Genomic DNA, 14985 nt, shown 5'->3' on the forward strand with positions numbered 1-14985 from the left:
TGCATTCAGTTTTGATGTTCTTGACTTTGTTGTTGTCATTGCATATATTGTTTCCTTCGTTCTGTTTACTTCATTCTGCCAGGAGTTTCTTTAGCTTTCCCATGCTTCTCTGTTTTCCTTTTTTCTTCATTTCCAGCAGCAAGGCTATATATCATTGCAGTCATGTACCACAGTTAGTTTAGTTGGTTCCCAATTGGTAGGCATCTATTTTCCAGCAGGCATTTATTTATTTATTTATTTGTTTGTTTGTTTGTTTTAGATTTTTTGCAAGGCAAATGGGGTTAGTGGCTTGCCCAAGGCCACACAGCTAAGTAATTATTAATTGTGTGAGACCAGATTTGAACCCAGGTACTCCTGACTCCAAGGCCGGTGCTTTATCCACTACGTCACCTAGCCGCCCCCAGCAGGCATTTATTAAAACTCCCACTAGGTACATAATAGTTTACTGAGCTCCGAGAAGCATCATCCAGAAATCACCCAGAACCTAACTTTCAAAGACCTTACAGGCCACTAAAGAGAAGAAACCACACACAAATTACTGGCTCATAGGAGGATGAGACGTGAAGGGGAGAAAGCCAAGCAAAATCAGAGTGCCCCGAGGAGCTATAAGAAGGAAGAGGCCTGAAAAGGTGCGGGAGAGAGAAGGGAAAGGTTTCATGAAGGACCTTTCATCTTAGGGTCAATGGGAAAAGCAAGGAGTTGTGTCTGAGTTCAGGGTAGTGTTCACTGCTTCACTAGAAATTGCCTTGGAGTGATGCTTATTCCTTGAGGAAGTTGTGTGGGCAGGGGGCCTACCATCTTGGGAGAAGGCAGCTGACTCCTTCCCCAGAGCCAAATGCTTTTCCCAAGGTTTATGAACCACCTCCCTCCTGTAGCATAACCATACATTGTGGGTGCTTTAGGGATCCTTTCCAGAGGAAAGTGACCCCACTATGACTCTGGAGCTGGGTGATGGTTATTACTGGATTAGTAGTGGTGAAGGGACTGACTGTTAAGATGGAAGTGCCTTGAAGGCAGGAATTATTTCCTTTTTCTTTGTATTTGTCCACATTACCTTTGGTACAAGGTATCAGTGGTTCTTCCCTAAACACCTGCTCACACAGGCAGATCCATACCCTTTTAAACAGTCACCTGGCCACTGACAGTGTCTCATCCTTCCCTCCTGTCGCTTCTAAGAAAGATGGGCCATTCAAAAGGATTTCTTTAGCCCTTTTCAAATGGATCCAGCTGATCAGGCCTGACTTGGAGCATGTGAATTGAACAGCCCACCTTTACCCACTAACTTCAAAATCTATCAAGATGGGTTCACCTCCCTGAACCATCTGTAGTAACCTCATCAAATATACTTTTTTACCCAGCCTAGGCTACAACAGCTTTGGTGCCCAGTAGACTGGTCCCATTGGGGCTGTCTTTGAGACTATTGATGAGTCCCTCATTCTTGGTTCCTAGAAGGATGCAAGCTTGGTTTCGGGGGGGTGACTAGTCTGACCTGGATGTTAAGGACAGCCTTTAGAGGAGGTTTGCCACTGACAGGTTCTGCCTGGAACAGGCAGCTTTTGGCTTTCCTTCCAGTGCCCTCAGTCTCCCTTTTCCTCTTGGTTTCAGGAGCCTCTGGTTTTTGCAGAGCAGCCATCAGTGAAATTGTGCTGTCAGCTCTGTTGCAGTGTGTTCAAGGACCCAGTAATCACGACCTGTGGGGTAAGGAGCCTTCCCCCTCTGCTTCAGAGCACCAGGACTGTGGGTCCTTCCTGTGTTCTCTCTCTGCTTGGGGTTTGCAGCCCCCTAATCCTCAGTAAAAGAGGTAGTGTGGTGTAATGGGTATGGATTCAAATCTCACATCAGTCACTTAGCAGCTATGTGCCTCTGGGCAATTCACTGAACTGAGATTTGCTAGCTAATTTGGAAAGCCTGGCTTTGTTAGCTGGATTGAGGGCTCCAGAGCCTACCTACCTTAGGCTGGAGGGGGAGTGGAGGGGTGGGGATGGAGGGAGAGGAGCAGGGAGAATAGGGTAGCACCATTGAATTTGGAGCTAGGAATGACCTTTGAAGTCATTTTGGCCATCTCCATTTCCAGCTGAGGACCTGAAGCCTAGAGAAGGGATATGACCTGCTCAGGGTTACTCAGCGTGTTCATGGTCAGAACCAGTATGAAATCTCAGGTCTTTTGACAGCCAGTTCATCTGTCTTTGCTGCATCACACTGCTGTGTCTGAAATGAAGCATCACTATAATAATGACTACAGACCTTCCAGGCCCCAGACACCACAGGGAGAAGTAGTTCTGGGAGGTAGCTTCACCTCTGTTGTTACTATAACTTCCCCTCCCAGTAGATTCTGGGTTTTCTACAAATCACCCCAAATGTTCTCTGGTAATCATCCTAAAACAGGGTTAAGAGGAAAACTTCTTCAGCAGGGCTGTCAGGCTAGGCCAGACCACTAATCTGAGAACAACAGTGGTCAAGGCCTCTAGACTGCCTGAGTGCCTCTTGTTCCTTATTAGTAGTTCAGGGGCCAGGTGGGCAGAAACAGACCCCATGTGGACCTGAACAAGTAGCCATAGAATCATAAGGCTAGAGATCTCAGAGATATTGTCTGAATCCAACTCCTATAGTTTGCAGAAAAGGAAGCTAAAACCAACAAAAGTTAAATAACTTGCCCAGAGCCATAGAAATAGCCAGTAGTCACATCCCTGGGATGCCAGCTCAGCTTTTCTAACTCCAAATCCAATGTGCTTTTCCCACTTTGGGGGTTGGGCTCTAGTTCCCAGAGCTTGAATCTGTGTGTGAACCAGGCTCATTCCCAGGGCCCCTGGCCTGGGTTCCCCCTGGTGCTGGGCTGGGGAGAAGGGGGGGCTGGGCCCAGACAGACTCTTCCACAGACAGTTTTTGAGAATGACCCAAATGAGAGTTGTGTTGTGAGCCCACTTTCTCATTGTCTCCACAGCACACATTCTGTAGAAGATGTGCCTTAAAGTCTGGTAGGTACTTGATCCTCTGCGCCACACTGCAAGTCTTCCTTGTAGCTCTGCCAGTTTGTTAACTTTCCTCTATACAAAAATGCAGCCAACTTCACAGCCTGGAGAAGGACTTTTTAAGGGCATTCCAGGGTGCCGCCTCTCTAAGCTGCTTGGCATTATTGATGGATGCCGCTGCTCCGGCCTAATTGTCACCATTAGCAGCAAAGTACTTTTGGGATTTGCTGTGATTAAAATTCCAAAGAGCAAATCGGAGATGTCTGAGAGCTTCCCAGTGGGGATGGGGGATGAAAAGAAGAGAGACACCAGGGGCTCAAGAATGGTCTAGAACATGCTCTCCATCTCTTCAGGCCTTCTGTGGGACAAGGCAGGAGACCATCAAATATCTTGCCATGTCCTTGGGGATACCTTTGCCCTCTTTCAGACAGTCATTCAAGGGGACACAGTTAAAATAGCTACATTTCAATGTAAGTATAAAAAATGGCCAAGTACTTCCATTAACCCCTAGGCTTTAATTCCATTTGGCTGAAGGTGACCTGAACTGTGAGCCCTCACCTGAAATACATCTCTCCATGGTCTTCTGTGTTAAGAGTAATCATTTATGATTTGGGTCAGGCAGAGGAAAGTCAGCCCAGTACAGGGTCATGAGTATGCAACTCAGTAACTTTGACCTAGATGCCAAATAACCCACCAGCCCCCTTGGTTACTACCTGCCTGACAGCCCCTGTTCCCTCTCTATCTCACCTTCTGTCCTCAGACATAGTGTCTCTGTGAAACCCAGCCTGACTGCTGGCCCTGTGCCCCTCCCCTTACCCAAGTTTGAATGAGACTTTTAAGGCAGGCTTTTTGGAAAGATGGATGTTCTAGGTTCCTAATTCTTTTGTCTTATGATACCATTTCCTTGCACTTCCAGATAGGGAAACCTGTCCTCCAGGGCAAGCCAGGCCCTTCAGAAAGGGTCTTTAGATCACCCCTTGCTAGACTGGCAGAGGCTGTTAGTCCTAGCTTTTTCCAAGAATACCTAGACCCAGCTCCGTGCTGGCACACCAGCTAAGAGAGGCCTCTTTTGATTCCCCATTTATAACCTGGGGAATAACAACAGCAACAACAACAATAATAATATTCACAGCTAGTGTTTATACGGCACTTTAAAGTTTTGAAAACACTTTACATATGTCATCTTATTTGACTCTGTAAGATAAATGGTATTGTTATTATTATCCTCATTTTAGAAGAAAAGGAAACTGAGGCTGGAAGGCCATTAAATGACTTGTTCATGATCATACTAGTATCTGAGGCAAGGTTTGAACTCAAGTCTTCCTGAATCCAAGTCCAGCCCTCTATTGTAGCATATTCTCCTCCAGCTAAGAATGGGGGGTGATTTGAGATAGAAAATAGTTTCCTGGAAACTGAAAGTTTTCCAATGAGTCTTCCCTGCAGTCACTCCACTCCCTACTTCTCTGAAGCCCATTAGCAAACTGGACTGTGACCAGGTTGGGGGAAGGAAGGCCTGACCCCAGCAAGGATACCTTTTTTCCTTGCTCCAGCCCCACTGTCCCTGATTAGCTTCCCTACCAGCTCCCTGGAGGGTAGGATGCTTTATCCAAGAGACTCGAGTCTTCACTTTCCTCATGGTGACTGGGGGAAAAGAATGAGAGACAACCACAAAACATATGAATACTTTTATCCTTGGTTTTCATTTGTGTACAGAGCCCCCTGCTCATTTGTCCCATTTCCCTTCTTCTTCAGAGAAGTGCCCAGTGGACAACGCCAAGCTGACCGTGGTGGTGAACAACATTGCCGTGGCTGAGCAGATTGGCGAGCTCTTCATTCACTGCAAGCATGGCTGCCGCACCGTGGGCAGCGGAAAGCCCGCCACCTTCGAGGTAGACCCCCGTGGCTGCCCCTTCACCATCAAACTCAGCTCCAGGAAGTAAGTGAACATTCCTGGGAGCAGCTGTTTCCTGGGGGCTTGTGCTGAGACCGATGACAGCTCCAGCCTCTGCTTTTTGGGGACTTATACTTTGTGGGCCTGGCCCCTTCAAGAGCTTTACAGCCAGCATACTCTCATTTGTTCCTATGTTTGGGCCTCTCTGGTTCCAGCTGCTGGCCCAGTTTCGGGAGGGGCTTCTAATTAATATCCTGGGGCTGAGGCCTAGGGAAGTGAGGCTTTCCCAGGGGAAGTCCCTGGGCTCAAGTTCTTGCCATGTCTTCGAGCAGAGACCACGAAGGCAGCTGTGACTACCGACCTGTGAGATGCCCCAACAACCCCAGCTGTCCTCCTCTGCTGAAAATGAACCTGGAGGCACATCTCAAAGAATGCGAGCACATCAAGTGTCCTCACTCCAAATATGGGTGAGTGACCTTAGCCAGACAGGGCTGGGTTCAGAGAGTGGGGGTTGGCAGGCAGAGGCACCCCTTGACTGGACATGGGTGAGGGATAGGAGACTGGGTTAACAGTCCTGGTTAGGCCTCTGGTTTCCTGAGGAAAGCTGGTGGGAGCCTGGAAGAAGTTGCTGCTTATGGAAATGACTGTGGAAAGTTTCTAGAGCTCATTCTATGGCCATTGCAAAAAAAAGAAGCCTGCCTCTCTCTCTAGGGAGGTCTAGATTCATAGGTCTTAATAGCAGTGATAGTAATAATAACTGGCATTTTCAGACTAACTTAATATTTCCAAAGCACTTTACCTAGGCTATTTCATCTTATCCTTACAACTTTTTGGAAGCATATTTCACTCTTATCCCCATTTTACAGATGAGGAAACTTAGATTGAGAGTTAAGTGACTTGCCCAGGCTCACACAGCTATTAATTGACTTTGGTGGAATTTGAACCCAGTCCAGCACACTATCCACTATGATCCCTAATTCCAGAGTTTAGACCCTAGTCAAGACAGAGAATACATCTTTAAGAGCTATCAAGGGGAGCATGGGAAGCCTGAATAGGGCAGGAACCACTTAGAGGACATTCTTTACTCTGCACTCAGAATGCCATTATCTAGATGTCCAATACATGTTGCCTCCATGTCTCTAGAGAGAGTACTGTTAGAGCTAGAAGAGAGGGGCTTAGTGGATAACTGGAAGTGGAGGCGAGGTAGAGAGGAAATGCATCCTGCTAATATTTCTCTGCAGACAACATTGGGTCTGGGCCCAGCCACTTCTTCCTCTTTTCCTAGCTGTACATTCATAGGAAATCAAGACACCTATGAAACTCACCTAGAAACCTGTAAGTTCGAAGGCCTGAAGGAGTTCTTACAACAGACCGATGACCGTTTCCATGAAATGCATGTGGCCCTGGCACAAAAAGACCAAGAAATCGCCTTCCTGCGGTCAATGCTCGGGAAACTGTCAGAGAAGATCGATCAGCTGGAGAAGAACCTGGAACTCAAATTCGGTATGGGTGTGAAGTCCTTCCTGACCTGCCTTACAGTCCCCTCAGAAGAAGGGAAAGTCTAGTAGCAGAATGGAGCCTCATCCCCACTGAAGCCAGTGCCCAGTGGAATGTTTCCCAAGAATTCAGAGAGGCTTTGGGGAATGATGGAGGTCTCTTGTCTCCTCAACCCCAGGACCAAACACAAAGTTAGAGACAGAAATCACATGTTCCAATTTTTGAGCATCCTTGGTGGTAAAATAATATTTTAAATTACCTCAGCAATACCTGCACCAGGATCGCCCTGATTCAAGCAGTGCCTACTGACCCAAGTGATGGTTCCATCATCCTCATGATCCTAATGATGCCCATCCCCCCTGGAGACAGGCATCTTAAGCAATGGCCATTTTAGCTCTAACCCCAGCCATGCCTTCTGACCCCTTCCCTCTAGATGTGCTGGACGAGAACCAGAGCAAACTGAGTGAAGACCTCATGGAGTTCCGACGGGATGCATCCATGTTGAATGTAAGCCTTTGATCTTAGGGGTCATTCTTTATTGTCTGTAGAGGCCTGGGCATAAATTCCAGGGCAACTTGAACCTGGGACAGGACTAAAAGATAAACTGGGATCTCCAGCACTAGGCTGATAGACCTCAGAACCTCAATGCCAGAGTGGGGAGAGGAGCAGGAATTGTGACCCTCCCTACTCATGTTTTTCAGGATGAGCTGTCTCATATCAATGCCCGCTTAAATATGGGAATCCTAGGATGTAAGTATTGCATTCACCCTCCATCTGTCTTTTCGCCAAGAGTCCCTGTTTGTGCAAGTTGGGGGTGGGTTGGGGGAAGCACCCTGGGTCAGGGACCAGCTGCTGAGCCACAGTCTCACAGCTCTTGTTTTGTTTTCTCAGCCTATGATCCCCAGCAGATCTTCAAGTGCAAAGGGACCTTTGTGGGCCACCAGGGCCCAGTGTGGTGTCTCTGTGTCTACTCCATGGGGGACCTGCTTTTCAGTGGATCATCAGACAAAACCATTAAGGTAAACCAGGACCTCTGGATTCCCAGAGCACAAAATCAGGCCTGGCTGTGGTGTGTATTGTCCTGGGGTCTCCTGCCACTCTGGGCTCTAGGCGTTGTGGCAGGGGCACTTCCCATAGTTCCCTGTGCTCCAGGGTGAAGGGGAGCAGAGTATCATTATTTTCTCCTTTGGCCTCCAAATGCTGCCTTTTCCAGAGTCTCTTTAACTGAACTTGTTGCCCTGTTGTAGCACACACACAAATTTATCAGCCTCTGGCCATCTTGAAGGGAACCCATCGGGAGTCAGGAAGCTTTAGGACCAGAGCTTGCCTGAGCTATCAGGGAAAGGAGCTTGCTTTGCAGACCCCTTAAGCAATGGCAAGAGTGGCCTCAGGCTATTCCCCCCACTGACTGAGGAGACTGTAAGCATACCTTGTACAGGATTTAGAAGGGAAAAGAGAACAGGAGCTCCCTGGCTACCACTAACCTCTCTGGAGCTGTCAGGTCATACAGACCCCTGGATGATGCAGGAGAAAGCAGCTCCTCATTACCTACAGCCTGTTGTTTTTGAATCAGATAAGGCAATAGAAACCTCTCTGGGCCATTCAGCTTCTGCTGCCCTTCTGGATAGCCCTTGTGTCTAGGCCCAGACCTGTGGATCTTTGAGGGAGAAGCAGCTGTCTTGTTCCTCTGAGACTCCAGGACCAAGAGCTCAGACCTTCCTCCTCTGCTCCCTGAAGGTTTGTCTGAGAAGCCTCAGGCAGGACCCAAGCTAGTTACATTCTCCACAGTCCCTGCCCTTATATACTCAATGTCTGTGCCCCTTTCTATAATCCCTGACTGGAGGCCTTCAGACCCTGCTCTACCTCTGAGGAATCAACTGGCATAAGCATAAGGTCTTTACTTAGAAAACTTCATAAGGGGATTTTCTAGGGCCTTTGGATCCTGGGGATTGTAGATCCAGAATTGGAAGAGACCTCAGAGACTGCTGGTCCAACTCCTTCTTTTTGTAGATAGGGAAACTGGGACATAGGAAGACCAATGGTCTTGGCTATGGTCTTATAGGCTATAAATTGCCCAGCTAGAATTTGAACTCAGTTCCCCTGGCTGTCAGAGCAGGTAAGTGGCATAGTGAATATAAAGTGATAGGTCTGGAGTAAGGAAGACTCATCTTCCTGAATTTGAATCTGTCCTCAGCCACTTACCAGTTGTGTGACCCTAGGCAAGTCACTTAACCCTGTTTGCCTCAGTTTCTTCATCTGTAAAATGAGCTGGAGAAGAAAATGGCAAACCACTCCAATACGTCTACCAAGAAAACCCCACATGTGGTCATGAAGAATTGGACACAACTGAAACAACTCAACACGACATCCACCACCTCAGATTCTTATGTCCAGTCAGCTTTTCCACACTGTGATGTCTCATATTTCCAGAGGGCAGTTGACTTTCTTTGCTGGGGAAGATACCCAGGGCCTCATGTTGTCCAGAGTCAGAGGAAACAGCTGCAAATGGACAAGACCTTCTTTGCTTCCTGCTTCCTCATATCTGCTGACTTTCTAGCCTAGCATTAGGGTGACTTTCCAGATCAGATCTACAAGTCTGAGCCCTGTCTTTCCTGTTAGGTGTGGGACACCTGCACGACCTACAAGTGCCAGAAGACTCTGGAAGGCCACGATGGCATTGTGCTTGCGCTCTGTATTCAAGGGTGAGTGGGGGGGGGCAATCTCACCAGATCTTGGCACACACACACATTTCTGGGTACACATGACAGTGTTGCGGTCTGAGAGGGGTGAGGGATCAGCAGTCATCAGCAGGAGCATTCAGAGGATGGAAGTGTGAGTCTTTGGTAGCTCTCTGAGGACGTCCCTGGCCACTGAAGCAGGAGCAAGCTCCAGGCAAGGGAACTGGGGTGGTGAGTGAGGGGCCTCTGTTGGTTTTTGTTGAGGGGCTCAGCAAGCCACTCAAGGCCAGATGCTGCCAAGACAGCAGCTTTGCTGTGCATAGACTGCAGATTTATTCAGTGCTAATGTGCACAGTAATTACTTCACAGCTCATATTTGAACAACGCTTTCCAGACATTCATCAGTACACAGCACCCGGGACAAGCACAGGGATAGGGCAGGGCGCTCCCATTGTTCACATGAGAAAACCAAACCCAAGGCGTACTATGTAGAGACGAGTTGAGGAAGAACCTGAGGTTCCTGGCTTCTGGTACTGACTGTGGCCTTTGAAACCCCAGATGGAAGCAGCAGTTGAGAGCTAGGTACCAGCTCGTGATTTCTCCCATGTCACTATAGCTGTTCCTTTTAATTCTCCAGGTGCAAGCTATACAGTGGATCTGCGGATTGTACCATCATTGTGAGTGTGGCAGAAGAGAGGGCAGGGAAGGGGCTAGGCAGTCTGCTCTCTGGAGCAAAGCTCCCAGAAATGGCAACACTATCCAGGTTCCCAGATCACTAGGCTTCAGGGCAGGCATGGGAGGGATACTTAGAAAAAATTGGAAAGAGTTGAGATCCCTTGCCACACCTGAGCTGCAGGGGCCTTCAAGGAGAAGGTCTGCCTCTCTGCCTCCAAAGATATTCCTCAAAGCTTACTCACCTAATGGGGCTATTTAAGTAAGGTATCAGGTCTCCTTTCCCTGCCTTTGTTTGTCTTGGGACATCTAGGTGGCACAGTGAATAGAGCACTGATCTTGGAGTCAGGAGGATGGGAGTCTAAATCCCACCTCAAGCAATTGACAGCTGTGTGACCTTGGGCAAGTCACATAACCCTGATTGCCTCACATCCAGGGCCTGATTCATATCTGGCTCTGGAGGAGAAAGTGAGACTGGTGACTCAGCACAACAACCCTTCACTCCAATTCATATACTTGTCTTGGCATCACCTCCTTGATGTCGTAGTCCTCTTCGAGAAAGAAGGACCAAAAAACATTATTATTGTTTGTCTTATTAACCTAAGAGTCCAGGCCCACTCCACTCCCTGAAAGACATAGCCCTGGCACTCAGGCTCTTGCCCTCAGGAACCCTAGATTAGAGATGGGTTTTTCCTAGGCCCCAGCTCTCAGAATCACTGAGGCTGTAGGAGCCAAGGCTGAGCCTAATTGCTCATATATTTACCACTTGGGGAAAACAGGAAGCTGGAGGCCCAGCCCTGAGACATCCCTTCAGAGCAGTGAATTCCAGTTAGTTCTTGTCTCTTCCTTCTCCAGGTATGGGATATTCAGAACCTGCAGAAGGTCAACACCATCCGAGCTCATGACAATCCTGTTTGCACTTTGGTTTCCTCACACAACATGCTCTTCAGTGGTTCTCTCAAAGCCATCAAGGTACAGAGAGAGTTGAAGATGGGTATCACTCGGCTCTGCCAATCATGTAAACATGAACCACCACCACCCCTGACATGCATATGTGCACACACGTATGGTTCATCCTTGGTTTTAGCTGTATATAACTTAAGGGATTGGGGGAGTTTTGTGACTACAAGTGCTCAGTGAATATTTCTCTAGGAAAAGGAATATGAGACTGCCATAACTCATTGGAGAAATGGAGAAAGAGATATAAGTGTGGCATCTAGAAAGTGGTGTGGGGTGTGTGTGCAGCAGTGAGGATGGTTCCCTAAGGGTATCACAGAAGTTGGTGGGAAGAGTTAGGGGAGGTGCTAAGTTTAATCAGAGAGAGAAGTCTGGGTATTGGGACAAGGATCTGCAGGGGGTTTGGCAACTGACCACAAATGGAGGAGGTTAAAAATGCCATAAAGTGCCAACCAATTAGAGTTGTCTTCATCTAAGGTCCCTGTACTCTCTAGCTCAGCAGTTCTGAGCTCTCTATACTCATTTTATTGTATTTCCCTAAAGTGCTAGTTGGAAAAAAAACACTTTCTGTTTGAAGGGAGTTACAGGAGAAACAAGGACTGATAGTGGTGCAGAGATACGTAAGGAACTTTCATCTTTGGGGCAAACCACAAAAGGTAGAGTACAGAATAGAAAAGAAGGGGGCCCTAGCTGGGACTGGGTTTGACCTCTTTGTACCATTGAGTGTGTGTGTGTGTGTGTGTGTGTGTGTGTGTGCTGTATGTATTTAGTATGGGTGTGGTTTTGTGTTTAGTGTGTGTAGGTATGTGTATTTAGTGTGTGGGGAGCTGCCTTGGGGGGGGAATTGTGCTCACATCTGTGTACACATACATAGGTAGAAGCACCTGCAGAGGGCCCCACTTCTTATTCCACAATGTATGGAGACAACCATCATATGCCCACCTTGGCCTCCACCATGTGGTGCCCATCATGCCCAGGTTTCAGGGTCCATCCATTCACCTTTTCTGTGAGATTAGGAGATTACATGGTCAGACTTTTGTTCTTAATGGCAGTGTGGAGGATGAGAACTTGAGGCAAGAAGACCAATGGGAGCCTCTGACATTAGGCCAAATGAAATGTGATTAGGGCATAAACCAAGGAGATAGATAGGTAAATAAAGAGGAGATACCCACAAGAGATGATGGGTGATAAATGTGAGAAAAGATTTGGCAATGGATTGACTGTATGAGGTGTGTTTGAGGTGGAACATAGAGTTTAAAATATCCAGTAGGATGGGTTTATAACAGCAGTTGTATTTTTCTTGCTTTTTCATTGGGGGATTACAGTTGGGGTGGAGAATTAGGTATTAGGGAAAGAAGGCAGATCTTCATTTGAAAAAAAATGAATTCAATTTTTCTTAAATGTCCAAAACACAGTTGGTAATATAGTATTGGAGCTCAAGAGAGAGATTAAGGTTGAATAAAGAGATGTACTCTCAATCCATGGAAACTTATGAATTCATCAAGGGAGAGAGTGTAGAGAGGAGAAGAGCAAGGCCCAGGACCAAACCTTGGGAATATATCTACAATTAGATGATATAAGGATGATGATTCAGCAGAAGAAACCAAGAAAAAATGGTCAGACATGGAGAAGGAGAATCAAGAGAAAGCAGTGTCACATGAACCCAGAGAAGAGAGATTCTCCTGGAAGATGCTGTAGAGGTCAAAAGAACAGGGATGGATGGGAGAAGCCATTAGACTTAGCAAATTCAAGATCACTGGAGAGGACACTCTCGGTGAAGCAATGAGATTGGGGACTGGACAGAAGAGATTTTAGAAGAGAATAAGAGAGGCGGCTAGGTGGCACAGTGAATAAGAGCACCAGCCCTGGGGTCAGGAGCACCTGAGTTCAAATCCAGCCTCAGACACTTAATAATTACCTAGCTGTGTGGCCTTGGGCAAGCCACTTAACCCCAATGCCTTGCAAAAGTAAAAAAGAAGAGAATAAGAAAAGTGGAAGCCACAGATAGAGATGATTTTTTTTCAAAAAGTTAGACTGGAAAAGAAAAGATATAGAATGATAGCCTCCCAGAAAGGAAGAGGGCATGTTTGTGGACAGCAAGGAAGAAACCAGAAGATGGGAGAGATGAGAGATTAGTGGGAAGAATGGTAGTGGAGGAAATCTGCTGGGGAAGACAGGTGGGGATGGGATTAGGTGCATTTAAAGAAGCTAGCCTTTCAGATGAAGTCACCTCTTCATCAAGCCTGGACTAAAGGAAAGAGTCGAGAAGGATGTCAAGTCTGAGATGAGGCAGGGAGAGCTTGCAACACAGGGCCTCAGTAATGTTGGAGATGAAGTTTTCAACCAAATGGGTGGGAGGAGGTCTGAAGGAAGAGAAAGGTGGAATTCAGCCCTCATAGGAAAAGGTGGTTCCTAGGGACATTTGCCTGCCTTGAGGTTCTCAGAGCTTGTAAGCAGGTTCCTCTGGGCCCTTGGTTACCAGCTATTCTGTTTACTTGCAGGTCTGGGACATCGTGGGTACTGAACTGAAGCTCAAGAAGGAGCTCACAGGCCTCAATCACTGGGTACGGGCTCTGGTGGCCTCTCAGAACTACCTGTACAGTGGCTCCTACCAGACAATCAAGGTACTGGGACTGGAGGGCTAGAGACCAGGAGCTGCCTAAAGCAGGAACCTGGTCTGACCTAACTAACCTTCCCTTCCCAACCCAGCCCTGAGAGAGGTTCCAGTGGCAGCCTATTTGTAATCCTATGGGGAGGGAGCAGCACTTGTCTCCATGGCAACACTCAACTACCACCTCCTCGTCAAACCAGAGCTTTTATCCTGTACCAGAGGGGAGGGCAGGGGCAGGCTGGGGAGTGGGTGTTTTGTCTAATCCCTTGAAACCGCTTCCTTTGGGGCACTGGATAGGACCTAGTTCTATAAGGTAAACCCCAGCAATTGAAGATGGCACAGTGATAGGCATATTGGGTATTTGGAGGCAGAGCTCAAATGACTGAATTGTCAAAGATTATCTGTTCCTGTAACTTAGGACTGTCCCCATCTGAGGGAATGGGAGGCTCCAGCAGGGAGACTGAAGCCTACCCCCCAAGGGCATCCCTGGAAACCCCAGTAGGAGAACTACACAGGAGCTGCTGCTGCATCACATCCCTAGCAACTTCCAGTCCTGTACTATGCCAGGAATGATTTCCTTTCCCATGGAGGAAAAGGCAGATCCTAAACAGATTTGTGCAGTATCCTTCCCCTGCAACTGGCCAGCCCTCCTCACTGGGCATTCCCTATGCCCTGGGGTTGTGTGTGTAGAGAGATGGGGTGAGAAATCCCTCCCTGAAAAGTAGGACAGGTTCTTTTCTCAGGTAATCATACTTCCACAGCCTCAAATGGAGGCCTGACCTCTTTCACTCAACCCTAGATCTGGGACATCCGGAACCTCGAGTGCATACATGTGCTCCAGACATCGGGGGGCAGTGTCTACTCCATCGCAGTGACAAATCACCATATTGTCTGTGGCACCTACGAGAACCTCATCCATGTAAGAGAGAGGAACCCCCAACCATTCCTTGCCTGGCCTGGCCTGGCCTGGCCTCACCTACCCACTCAGTTGTACTGCTTTCTCAGACACAGGGCTGATTCTAGAGTCAACCTGTGACATTGCCCAGGCAGAAAGGGCCTCTATCTCTTAGTCTATATCTGTGTCTCACCCATCTTAACTTGTGGTGTCATTTGTCTCCCTGTCTCATCAGACCCTGTCTCCTTGTTGGCCTCTCTGGCAGACCCCTTTGGGAAGTACCCCAGCCATCCTCATCCTTCCTTTTCTTCCCCAGGTTTGGGATATTGAATCTAAGGAGCAGGTGCGGACATTAACGGGTCACGTAGGGACAGTATATGCCCTGGCAGTCATCTCAACACCGGACCAGACCAAAGTTTTCAGCGCCTCCTATGACCGGTCACTAAGAGTATGTGTCTTGGGCTTGAGAGCTGGAAGCCTCTGAGAGTGCCTCCAGAGGGAGGGGGCTTGGCCCTGTGCTGGAGAGGACTTGGGGTCCATCCCTCTTCCTTCTTCCTCAGGTCTGGAGCATGGACAACATGATCTGCACCCAGACTCTCCTCCGACACCAGGGCAGCGTCACCGCACTGGCTGTCTCCCGGGGCCGACTTTTCTCTGGAGCTGTGGACAGCACTGTTAAGGTAAGTGACTCAGAACACCTGACCCTCCACAGTGGCCCACGAAGAGCAGAGGTGGGCTCCCCATTTGGTGAGGAAGAATCACATCCTAGGGTACCTCCAACCCCAGGCTGACAGAACTGGAGCAGGGCCATCAGC

General features: G+C 48.0%; 1 protein-coding gene across 10 annotated transcripts in view; it reads left to right on the top strand.

Moving 5' to 3' along the window:
• TRAF7 (TNF receptor associated factor 7) overlaps positions 1-14985 on the top strand; it is a 56540-nt gene that overhangs the window by 38491 nt on the left and 3064 nt on the right. For all 10 annotated transcript variants that reach the window (XM_074197247.1, XM_074197239.1, XM_074197242.1 and 7 more), the window contains 15 exons: positions 1606-1698; positions 2942-2975; positions 4722-4905; positions 5193-5327; positions 6146-6363; positions 6791-6864; positions 7059-7107; positions 7249-7376; positions 8977-9059; positions 9673-9712; positions 10563-10679; positions 13166-13288; positions 14075-14194; positions 14487-14618; positions 14731-14850. In XM_074197247.1, coding sequence (XP_074053348.1) covers positions 1606-1698; positions 2942-2975; positions 4722-4905; positions 5193-5327; positions 6146-6363; positions 6791-6864; positions 7059-7107; positions 7249-7376; positions 8977-9059; positions 9673-9712; positions 10563-10679; positions 13166-13288; positions 14075-14194; positions 14487-14618; positions 14731-14850 — 1650 coding nt within the window. The remainder of the gene's footprint in view (positions 1-1605; positions 1699-2941; positions 2976-4721; positions 4906-5192; positions 5328-6145; positions 6364-6790; positions 6865-7058; positions 7108-7248; positions 7377-8976; positions 9060-9672; positions 9713-10562; positions 10680-13165; positions 13289-14074; positions 14195-14486; positions 14619-14730; positions 14851-14985) is intronic.

Source organism: Macrotis lagotis, chromosome 8 (assembly GCF_037893015.1).
Source record: "Macrotis lagotis isolate mMagLag1 chromosome 8, bilby.v1.9.chrom.fasta, whole genome shotgun sequence".
Taxonomy (NCBI): Eukaryota; Metazoa; Chordata; class Mammalia; order Peramelemorphia; family Peramelidae; genus Macrotis; species Macrotis lagotis.